At 43.2% G+C, this 12,135-nt stretch overlaps 1 protein-coding gene across 1 annotated transcript; it reads right to left on the reverse strand.

The window, feature by feature from the left end:
- Nucleotides 1–366: 366 nt before the first annotated feature.
- On the reverse strand, nt 367–5,680 carry LOC123492671 (wee1-like protein kinase 1-A). The gene is made up of 10 exons (XM_045225425.1): nt 4,721–5,680; nt 4,165–4,382; nt 3,585–3,651; nt 3,316–3,488; nt 2,933–3,201; nt 2,751–2,840; nt 2,564–2,649; nt 2,293–2,463; nt 1,981–2,126; nt 367–1,750 (listed from the first exon to the last, which is right to left on the reverse strand). Exons 1-10 carry the CDS (start codon nt 5,174–5,176, stop codon nt 1,597–1,599), a joined length of 1,830 nt encoding a protein of 609 aa, XP_045081360.1. The 5' UTR covers nt 5,177–5,680; the 3' UTR covers nt 367–1,596.
- Nucleotides 5,681–12,135: the final 6,455 nt, after the last annotated feature.

A 12,135-nucleotide genomic window follows, 5' to 3' on the forward strand; every position in this document is an offset into this window, starting at 1 on the left:
ATGACTGAATGGTAGCACCACATAGCGCATAGTTGTCAAACGTGTTGCAAGTTTAATCAGTAGTCAACTGTGATGAGTAAACGGTCAGTTGGCCACAAATAATTGCTTAAAAAAACATGTCCCGACAATGAACAAGCCTATGTTGCAATGTTGGTACAGACGATCAATTTACAAGAAACTATATTATGAAACAAAGTTTCAGTCTGTATAATCTGAAAGACCATCTCCTCTCATTTATTTTCATTAGATAACTCGTCTTTCCCAGACTACCATGTGTAGTCCCATGTTATTTGTATACTGTCACTATTGTGTATGTTCTTTTACAGCAACATTCATCCATAAACATTTGACAGTTCCAAGGCATCCTTATTGTCGGGAATGAATTTATTGAAATTGGAACAAGTAACATGAAACCAATAGCTGTCAAAATTATCTACATGCATAATATACATAGTTGCAAAACATGAGAAAATGTAAATGAGTCAATAATGCTACAGTTATAGGTTTTGAACAGAGGGAGAGAAGTCCAAGCTTAAAATACTGACTTTACTAAAACAATTGTTCAGTGGCTCCGTGCATCTTATATATAAAATAAAATGACACCGGGGCTTGACACAATGATCCACTTCGACCAACCGCATCACACACACGATTGGATGACTCATCATGAAAAACTAACATGTGTAAAACATCTTAAAACAATCAGTGTACAAACCTAGTACTTAATGAACTTCAGATAGGAAATGTATTACAGGTGCAACACATTGAAATTCCATGTTTTACAGAAGATATTGATTACTGAAACTATTCTAAACTTTTGAATGGAATTTATAAATTCACTGAACTCTACTACAGTTCAAGACAAACCAACATATATAGCAGCAGTATGCATTTTTACATTTAGCAGATGCAGTAGTGAGTGCATACATTTTCATACTTTGCGTACTGGTCCCCCGTAGGAATCAAACCCACAACCCTGGCGTTGCAAGCGATATGCTCTACCAACTGAGCAAAACAGGATGCAAACAGTTGCATAAGGCAAGTTCAAAGTGCTCATTGTATCATTCTTAGTCAATGGTCCAGTTCCACTACCTGACATCAGGTAAAACACAGACAGTAAGGTGCACATTTGTATCACACCATCCCAAACCCTCACACTGGCAACAGAAAGTTCTAGCATGCACCCACATTTCATTAAAAACAAAACCGGCTTTGTTCTTTAATACCAATTGCCAGAACATGCCAAGTGCTTGGGAAGGTCACAACCCTTTCACTCTTTAGAGTCAAATACATTTGGTCCATTGTCTTACTAACCCTTTCCAAGTACCAAACAGTAAGAACTATCATAGTCGGTTTGTACGCTTTGAAGCCCATCTGTCCATGTCTGCATAGGGAGGCCTTCCCAGTTCACTGTCGAGTGCAACCAGGGTCGTATTCATTAGCGCACACGGTAGCAAAACGTTTTGCAACAGAAAACAAGCATTTCTATTTGGACTATTTCAGGTAGTCCCTCACCGTTTTGGTCTGTTTGTTTCCATGTCGTGCCTAGTGAATACGACCCAGTCTGATACCCATTTGGGTTGGCAGTCGGCCCTCTCAGTAGATGGTCAGGCTAACTGAGCGGTTCATCTTCTTGCCGATGAGCCTGGAGCTCCTGCTGGACTGGAGGGTGGAGCGCGTCAGGACCCTATCGGAGGTCAGAACCTTCTCCTCCGCGGCTACTTTGGCCTGCTGGGCCTTCTTCAGCTCCCTGCACGAGAGAAAAACACATTGTTAGAGAAGCCATTCATAACTACCAAGAAAATAGTAATTACATCTGAAATGGATTCCTAAATCCTTAAAGAGTAGGTAGCATCATGTAATTTCTTCACAAAACTAACACTATGTCGTAGTATTCTCCCTAACAGTCATACTTACGATACGATAACAAATGAAAAGGAAGGCAAGCCTTGAGACATGACATATGAAGAGTGTACGTACTTCTGCAGAAGCGCATTTTTGAACTTCTCTGCGTTGAGTTCCACACGGAGCTGGTCAGCGCTCATGCGGGAGGCAGTGAGGAGGACGGGGTGCTTGGTGAGGGAAGATGCAGACGGCCTCCTGGCAGGGTCAGGGTGGATCATCAACTGCAGCACACAGAGAAGACATTAATACCACTAATTAAACATTATTACTAATGCCTGTCCTGCACACAAACCACCATTGCAGAATGAAGCACTGCATCCAATATATGCACACTATGTAGGGAAAGTGTGCCATTTGGAATGCACCCCTTGTCGTTTCTAGTCATACCTTCAGTAAACTTAGGAATTCCTGTGAGAGCACTTGAGGTATCGCAGGTAGTTTTCCTTGTCTGATGTCATGCCACTTGTCACCATTAGTTGGGAGTGGTTCAGCTCCTGAGGCACTGATCACAGTCAGTGATAGGGCAAAAATATCTGCCCTGGTGAGGTTTCTGTAGTCCTGAAAAACATGTTGGTTCAGTTTTGTTATGTCACATAAGATGGATTTGGAATAATTTAACAAATGAGGTGGTATGGGGGAGGAGGAGTTATCCAATTACCTCTTGTAAGACTTCATTGGCCAGATACCTGCTGTCCCCTTCTTCAACTTGAGGATTGTCCATCCTGGTCACATGGCCAAGATCACCTGAGGGAAAAATACAAAAACATTAGAATCAGGCTGCCTGGTCGACAAGTCCACTCAATTATTAGCTTGTTTCATTTGCATGACCTTATACTTTTAAGTACCTATTTTGTAAACAACATTTGTATTTGGTCCTTCATCATCGTCAAATTCACCGACACACACCACAGTCCTCCGGGATAAGAAGATGTTGCCTGAGAAAAAGTAAAGCACGGCAAGTGTTAAATCATAAATATTTTATTTGATTCAATAGCGGAGCTGTATCCAAACCTCTGCAGCTACTTACTTGGCTTGATGTCCATGTGAACCAGTGAGGTGGAGTGAATGTACTTCAGTCCACGGGCCACCTGAAGGAGAAGGTCCTTGAGGTCCAGCTGAGAGAAGAAGCGCATGGTTCTGTAGTTCTCTGTGACCACGTCTGCCAGTGTGCCGCCGTTACAGTACTCATTCTGTATGAGCATATGGTCATCCTCTGACCAGGCAGAGTAGTACCTCACCACATGGGGGTGCTGTCCCAAGACAGCGTGGGCGTACACCTCCCGGAGTGCATTCTGTCTGAGGAAAACAGAACACAATATTAGCACAAAAATGACATAGCATTAAGGTGAATGAGTCGTTTCAATTTATACTTGGATTGTCAACTTTTCAAAATCCATGGGCTTCTCTTACTCGTCTACAGATCCAGCGAGGGGCTTCTTTGAGCGTTTGATGGCGTAGATGCAACCATCAAGTCTTTTCACACATTTGAAGACAGAGCCAAACTCCCCAGACCCTATCTTCTCCAGCTCATGAAACTCTGTGGCATATCTTGACATCATGTTGCTATCGAGAAGAGTCATTCTCTGCAAGAAAAGGACAGCGCTGCTTAGACACTTATCTAAAGCACAATTTGAGTGTGTGTGTGTAATAAAGCTATATTTGTGATTACAAAAATGTACCTTTGAAGGTGGAATGATGTCCTCTTCACACTCTGCATCACTGGCTTCCATGTCCTCTCCACATGAGCTGTAGAGACAAAGGAAAGTAACCAAAATGTGTTATATCACATTCCAACCACTGGAGGGCAGACAATCCCTACAAGTGCACCTAGTGAGTGTGACCATGTGGCTTTAGGTTGCTGCCAACAAGCATGCAATAGTCAACTGATTTAACACACACTCCAGAAGCATGTCTGAATCTATTGTCAACTAAGAATAGGCCATGCTCCATTTACACCAACAGAAATAAGTATCTCCCAATTCTAAGACACTTTTTTGAGTTGTCTAACAGTCAGAGGAACTTGAGTTGTGGCACGGTAGTAAAATATGATCTACTTTACAACACTTGGCAAACCGCAACTACTTTTGAGTTTTAGAAAATGATTCAGACAAACAAGAGTTCCACAACTACCTTAGGATAGGGGACAGCATAAAGAGGAAATGGAGTTCATTATAGGTCAGTCCCATTAGAGTCCCACTCCACAAAATCTCAATGTAACAGCTGGTAGATAATGACATCAGTACAAGGTTCTTCTCTTACTCATTCCTGTGTGATCTCTTTCTGTTGTTCCTTTGTAACGTTGCTGTCTGGATCAGTAATGAGTCAGGGGTGAATGGATTGATGTTGATCATGGGTGTCTGTCTACTCCTGCTGTCTGTGTGTGTTCTTCCTGTTGAGTCCCCATTCATGTAGACACCTACTCCTACCCGGTGGACTGTGGATCCTGTGGCCTCTGCCCTGGCTCTGGACAACAGACTCTGAAAGGGAAATTATGTTGCATTAGATAAGAATAACATTTTTATGGTTGGTGAGGGTCATATGAATACAAATAATATGAAAAATAAGTCACAAGGAGATCAATGATTCAGGGAAAACTCAACTATCCCATTGCCCTTAACAAATGGTAATAGAGACCAGAATCAAACTATTCTTCAGTCTCATTTTCAAACATGTTGAAGACAGAAATAGAACTCTTGCACAGTGGCTGGTTATCTCTGGCTGAAAACTTTAAAAATATAATTTGATCTGACCTTATATATTATGGATCTGAAAGAATAAATTTGAGAACAATAACATGTTACTGTAGTTAACCCACCTTCGGTGTGTGGGGGACATCAAATAGCCGGAGTTTTCTGAAGGTTTTATGGGGCGGCGTGTCCGGACAATCAGGAATGGGAGAGCTCCCATCCTCCTGATTGTCGGAAAACTCCGGGGACGAGCTGTTGTAGTTGTTATTGTAGGGCCGGGTCCCCTTTCTAGGAGAAGGGGACCCCTTCATCAAGTAAGTCCCTGGTGATTTTAGGGGAGAAAGACATCCAAACCCCTCCTCATCCCAAATTTCAACGCGATCCTCCGCCGTAGGTATCTTCATGGTGCTGTTACAGACGTCTTGGTTTAAGTTCTGTCTCGGCGATTGCACTGGAGAGTACATTTCGACTCCAATGCTGTTGTTGCCATCGTCCTCGCCGTCGCTCTGGTTGAAGTCTAGTCTCTGTCGAATAGGTCCCATCTTCGGGGACGTACTGACAAACATTCGGCAACTGTAACTCATCACTTCCCAGGCGCAGTAACGTTGGCTGTAACGTAAAAGTGGCTAGCGGCGTTAATCGTTTTTCAAATTATCCCGAGTAGCTTGACATCTGTGTGCCCATGGCGCTACAATCTTGAGTCAATTCGTAATCCAAAATGACGTGGCTAGCAAGAAGCTAGCTAAGTAATTTAGCTAACGTTCGCTCACTAGCTTTGTAAGTAAAGAGGTTAGCTAGCTAGCATGGTAACGTTAGCTTCGTCCCATAAGGAGCAGCACGCTGTACTGCCAAACGCACGATAAATTATGCTGAGCGCTTATTTACTACAAAAAAACAAAATAATTACTTTAGTACTTGTGTCTAGCTGTCAAAATACTTAAAACACAGCCAGGTCAAATAATGCAGTCGACTGTTTGTTTACCCGAAATATTGTTGTCACAACTTATTCTGCCCATACTGCTCCGCTACCCGTGACCGTTGGCAGAATTATTCCAATCTTCAGCCAATGAGAACACATTCCTGAAGTTTGAAACGTGGATGTTACTTCCTCTGAAGCAAAGTGTTACGTCACTAAGTAAATTTCTAAGACGAACGTCACTTTGGCGCGAATTGAATCCTTTGATATTTTTCATCCTTTGAGGCGTTTAATTAATTTGTCCGCAACATTAGTCCCCCTTGTACTGTATTGTAATTAATTGCCCTTGATCGGATTAGCTGATCGTCTAGCATTCATAATAGAACTCCTGAGTGGATCGCAGTGCTAACTGTGCCACTAGAGATCCTGGTTCGAATCCAGGCTCTGTCGCAGCTGGCCGCGACCGGGAGACTCATGGGCGGCGCACAATTGGCCCAGCGTCGTCCAGGGTAGGGGAGGGAATGGCCGGCAGGGATGTAGCTCAGTTGATAGAGCATGGCGTTTGCAACGCCAGGGTTGTGGGTTCGATTCCCACGGGGGGCCAGTATAAAATAATAATAATAATGTATTCACTAACTGTAAGTCGCTCTTGATAAGAGCGTCTGCTAAATGACTAAAATGTAAATGTAGAAGTTGATTATTTCTGATATTGCTTGGTATATCATTAAGTATTTACTCAAAAAGCCAATATGCCCCAAAACCATAAAACATCTTATGTTGAAAAGAATTGTCAACTGCTCATATAATAGTTTGAGTTGATGACGTAAAGATGTGGTAGAAACATTTTAAGCACTTGCATAAACAAATCATACTGAGTCTTACACATACAAATAAATTCAATAAAATACTAATCAATATCCTGTTTCAATTGTAATTAAGTAGATTTCAGATGATAAATCCACAACATTATTACAAAAACAGTTAGTGCAAATATACAGTATTGTACTGCTTTATTTAACAACCAACGTGTATCCATTATTTGTACATATTCAAAGTTGAAATATATGCTGGATTCAAAACATTGGCTATTTACTGTATATACACAGAATACAATATTCACACATGGAAAAATGGTACCAAAAGTCCAAAAACACATTACATTTCATTAATGTAGAAACCCCACATCTTAATCAACAAAGTAATGGATGTTTCAGCATTACAGACTCTTGTGCAGCCATATCAAAATGTATATTTATAAATCTTAATAAAGAATTCCATGTTTTGATTTAAGAACAATACCCTTGAGTCAGGAAACTGTAGAATTTGAATAGATCAGTTGTTCTCATCAAATAAAATATTTCAATAGAAGTCATAGTACTGAAAGGGCTTATCTTATCTAATCTTCCAATCCCATCTCTCATTTACATAACATTTTACATCATTTAGCAGACGCTCTTATCCAGAGCGACTTACAAATTGGTGCATTCAACTTATGGTAGCAAGTGGGACAACCACTTTTTTATTCTTATTTTTGTATGGGGGGTAGAAGGATTGCTTTATACTATTCCAGGTATTCCTTAAAGAGGTAGGGTTTCAAGTGTCTCCGGAAGGTGGTCAGTGACTCCGCTGTCCTGGCTCGTGGGGAGCTTGTTCCACCATTGGGGTGCCAGAGCAGCAAATAGCTTTGACTGGGCTGAGCGGGAACTGTGCTTCTGTAGAGGTAGGGGAGCTAGCAGGCCAGAGGTGGATGAACGTAGTGCCCTCGTTTGGGTGTATGGTCTGATCAGAGCCTGAAGGTAAGGAGGTGCCGTTCCCCTCACAGCTCCGTAGGCAAGCACCATGGTCTTGTAGTAGATGCGAGCCTCAACTGGAAGTCAGTGGAGTGTGCGGAGGGGAGCGGGTGACATGAGAGAACTGGGAAGGTCGAACACCAGACGCGCTCGGCATTCTGGATAAGTTGTAGGGGGTTTAATGGCACAGGCAGGGAGCCCAGGCAACAGCGAGTTGCAGTAATCCAGACGGGAGATGACAAGTGCCTGGATTAGGACCTGTGCCGCTTGTGTAAGGTAGGGTCGTACTCTGCAAATATTGTAGAGCATGAACCTGCAGGATCGGGTCACCGCTTTGATGTTAGCAGAGAACGACAGGGTGTTGTCCAGGGTCACGCCAAGGCTCTTTGCACTCTGGGAGGAGGACACAATGGAGTTGTCAACCGTGATGGCGAGATCATGGAGCGGGCAGTCCTTCCCAGAGAGGAAGAGCAGCTCCGTCTTGCCGAGGTTCAGCTTGAGGTGGTGATCCGACATCCACACTGATATGTCTGCCAGACATGCAGAGATGTGATTCGCCACCTGGTTATCAGAAGAGGGAAAGGAGAAAATTAATTGTGTGTCGTCTACGTAGCAATGATAGGAGAGACCATGTGAGGATATGACAGAGCCAAGTGACTTGGTGTATAGATAGAATAGAGAGGGCCTAGAACCGAGCCCTGGGGGACACCAGTGGTGAGAGCACGTGGTGCGAGACAGATTCTCGCCACGCCACCTGGTAGGAGCGACCTGTCAGGTAGGACGCAATCCAAGAGTGAGCAGCGCCAGAGATGCCCAACTCGAGAGAGGGTGGAGAGGAGGATCTGATGGTTCACAGTATCAAAGGCAGCGGATAGGTCTAGAAGGATAAGAGCAGAGGAGAGAGAGTTAGCTTTAGCAGTGCGGAGAGCCTCCGTGACACAGAGAAGAGCAGTCTCAGTTGAATGACCAGTCTTGAAACCTGACTGGTTTGGATCAAGAAGGTCATTCTGATAGAGATAGCAGGAGAGTTGGCTAGAGACGGCACGCTCAAGAGTTTTGGAGAGAAAAGAAAGAAGGGATACTGGTCTGTAGTTGTTGACATCGGAGGGATCGAGTGTAGGTTTTTTGAGGAGGGGTGCAACTCTCGCTCTCTTGAAGACGGAAGGGACATGGCCAGCGGTCAAGGATGAGTTGATGAGCGAGGTGAGGTAAGGGGAGAAGGTCTCCGGAAATGGTCTGGAGAAGAGAGGAGGGGATAGGTCAAGCGGGCAGGTTGTTGGGCGGCCGGCCGTCACAAGTCGCAAGATTTCATCTGGAGAGAGGGGAGAAAGAAGTCAAAGCATAGGGTAGGGCAGTGTGAGCAGGACCAGTGGTGTCATTTTACTTAATAAATGAGGATCGGATGTCGTCAACCTTCTTTTCAAAATGGTTGACGAAGTCATCCACAGAGAGGAAGGAGGGAGGGGGAGGAGGAGGAGGATTCAGCAGGGAAGAGAAGGTGGCAAAGAGCTTCCTAGGGCTAGAGGCAGAGGCTTGAAATTTAGAGTGGTAGAAAGTGGCTTTAGCAGTGGAAACCGAGGAAGAGAATGTAGAGAGGAGGGAGTGAAAAGATGACAGGTCCGCAGGGAGTCTAGTTTTCCTCCATTTCCACTCGGCTGCCCGGAGCCCTCTTCTGTGAGCTCGCAATGAGTCGTCAAGCCACGGAGCAGGATGGGAGGACCAAGCCGGCCGGGAGGATAGGGGACATAGAGAGTCAAAAGATGCAGAAAGAGAGGAGAGGAGGGTTGAGGAGGCAGAATCAGGAGATCGGAGGGAGAAGGATTTAGCAGAGTAGCGGGAGAGAGAGAGTGAAGGTTGCGACGGTACATTACCATCTGAGTAGGGGCAGAGTGAGTAGTGTTGGAGGAGAGCGAGAGAGAAAAGGATACAAAGTAGTGGTCGGAGTCTTGGAGGGGAGTTGCAGTGAGATTAGTAGAAGAACAGCATCTAGTAAAGATGAGGTCAAGCGTATTGCCTGCCTTGTGAGTAGGGGGATGGTGAGAGGGTGAGGTCAAAAGAGGAAAGGAGTGGAAAGAGAGGCAGAGAGAAATGAGTCAAAGGCAGACGTAGGAGGTTAAAGTCACCCAGAACTGTGAGGGGTGAGCCATCCTCAGGAAAGGAACTTATCAAGGCGTCAAGCTCATTGATGAACTCTCCAAGGGAACCTGGAGGGCGATAAATGACAAGGATGTTAAGCTTGAATGGGCTAGTGACTGTGACAGCATGGAATTCAAATGAGAGATAGACAGATGGGTCAGGGGAAAAAGAGAGAATGTCCACTTTGGAGAGATGAGGATTCCTGTGCCACGCCGCACTGACCAGATGTTCTCGGGGTATCAGAACACATGGTTAGGACGAGGAAAGAGCAGTAGGAGTAGCAGTATTTTCTGTGGTAATCCATGTTTCCGTCAGCGCCAAGAAGTCGAGGGACTGGAGGGTAGCATAGGCTGAGATAAACTCTGCCTTGTTGGCCGAGAATGGCAGTTCCAGAGGCTGCCAGAGACCTGGAAATCCACGTGGGTCGTCGCGAGGGACCACAAGATTAGAGTGGCAACAGCCACGTGGTGTGAAGCGTTTGTATGGCCTTTGCAGAGAGGAGAGAACAGGGATAGACAGACACATAGTTGACAGGCTACAGAGAAAGGCTACAATAATGCAAAGGAGATCGGAATGAAATGAACTAAACATCTGGGAAAAGCGAGAGAGCGGGGCCTCCTCACTTACGTTTCACTGAAACACCCAAATATAACTCTCCCAACTTCCACCTCAGAAACTATAATTGTTGTAAACTACAGTGGTTCAATGTTTCTAGGAAAGAGTTAGTCTATTCCTAGTTTTAATGACTCCAACCTAAGTGTAACTTTAACTGTAACTCACCATTTGCCCTCTATTAATTATTGTACAGTTAAACAAAGCAGTCTTCTGTGGGAAGCATTGTAGTCAACATGGGCCAGCATCCCTGTGGAACGCTTTCGACACCTTGTACACTCCATGCCTGACGAATTGAGGCTGCTCTGAGGGTAAAAGGGGGGGTGCAACTCAATATTAGGAAGGTGTTCCTAATGTTGTGCACATTCAATGTATAAAGTTTGTATGTGAAAACTATTTAAGATGCATACTTTCAGTTCTTCCAAACTCCAGTGGTGGAAAAAGTACCCAATTGTCATACTTAAGTAAAAGTATAGATACCTTAATAGAAAGTTACTTAGTAAAAGTGAAAGTAAAATACTATTTGAGTAAAAGTCTAAAAGTATTTGGTTTTAAATATACTTAAGTATCAAAAAGTAAAACATAATTGCTCAAATATATTAAGTATCAAAAGTTAAAAGTTAAAGTATAAATCACTTAAAATTCCTTATATTAAGCAAAGTACGGATAGCCAGGGGCACACTCAGATATTATTTACAAAAGATGCATTTCTGTTTAGTGAGTCCGCCAGGCCAGAGGCAGTAGGAATGACCACGTGTTCTCTTGATAAGTGCGTGAATTTGACAATTTTCCTGTCCTGCTAAGCATTCAAAATGTAACAAGTAGTTTTTTTTATCAAGGAAAATATATGGAGTAAAAAAGTACAATATTTTCTTTAGGAATGTAGTGAAGTAAAAGTAAAAGTTTTCAACAACATAAATAGTAAAGTAAAGTACAGACACCTAAAAAAAACGACTTAAGTAGTACTTCAAAGTATTTTTACTTAAGTACTTTACACCACTGCCAAACTCACTTCACTCGCGCATAAGAGGGAAGGCTTGCACTACTGGTGCTGGTACATGCACAGATCAAACACACTGCTGGAACGCCGATTAAGCTGTTTACATGTACTAATGGCATACTCGGCCATCTGCCATAATCAGTTTAATATTTAATTATTAGTGTGATGTAAACATACTCAGTGTATGGTGCCATGGGTATAAAGGTGTGTAGATGTAGAGGGATAGAATGGGGTTGTTGAGACATGAATTAAGAGAGGTTGCTAACATAGAAATAGAATGAATATGCTCATTCTAGTTTAGTATTTGCTAACCTGTTGGGTAGTCAAGTGTAATCAAACGCACAGCCTTTAGAGGGGTGCAGGGCCGAAAAAGCAAGTATAAAATAAATAGAGCCTGCACACTCATAAGCTCCACCACACACCTTTATTCACAAACAAACAACTTTTGATCCTTTGTCATTTCCTGTGAACGCCATCTGATTCATGTATTATTATGTTAACCACTTTTGGGTATTAACATACGTTTTGGCTACCTGATATAAATGTCTATACAGTTATACTATTCAATAAATAAATACATATACACAGCATATATAAAAATCCCCTTTCAACCTAAATATGTATAGACCACCCTAATTGATGCTTGTCCTATGTCTATAAATATGGGTGTGGTACACTTCCGGTGAAATGACTAAATTAGTGTGCAGGCTCCATTTCTTTTATACTAACCTGTTGGGTTCCATCGGGGTGTGTTATGAGCTGCACATGCTGCTGACCAATGGCCTCAGTCTCAGTCATCTGTTCCAAACAGGACTCCTCCTCCTGCTCCTCCTCAACCGGGGCAAAATTAACTGAGGGATCATCGATGGCCTCTGAATCACATGGAATAACAACAATGACATTTCTCAATAATCGTCTCGTGACTCCGTCATTACTCTAGTTGCAGTCCTGATAAGGGCATAACAGCAGTCAATGATTCACTGTGAGCAACCTTTAAACACTGTGCCGTGAGGTATACGTCAGACTTTAGAGGTAATCTACAGGTAACTGCTAAAATAAAGGAAACACTTGAGTAAATTAGGGATACAA

The sequence above is a fragment of the Coregonus clupeaformis genome, chromosome 15, assembly GCF_020615455.1.
Source record: "Coregonus clupeaformis isolate EN_2021a chromosome 15, ASM2061545v1, whole genome shotgun sequence".
In the NCBI taxonomy this organism is placed as follows: Eukaryota; Metazoa; Chordata; class Actinopteri; order Salmoniformes; family Salmonidae; genus Coregonus; species Coregonus clupeaformis.

Bases quoted from the DNA above. Each gene is read 5' to 3' on its own strand.
- LOC123492671 (XM_045225425.1), bottom strand. From the start codon at position 5,176: ATGAGTTACAGTTGCCGAATGTTTGTCAGTACGTCCCCGAAGATGGGA. The intron at 3,489-3,584 runs GTACATTTTTGT...CTTTTCTTGCAG, and splicing joins ACATCATTCCACCTTCAAAG to AGAATGACTCTTCTCGATAG. The intron at 3,202-3,315 runs GTAAGAGAAGCC...TGTTTTCCTCAG, and splicing joins CTCGCTGGATCTGTAGACGA to ACAGAATGCACTCCGGGAGG.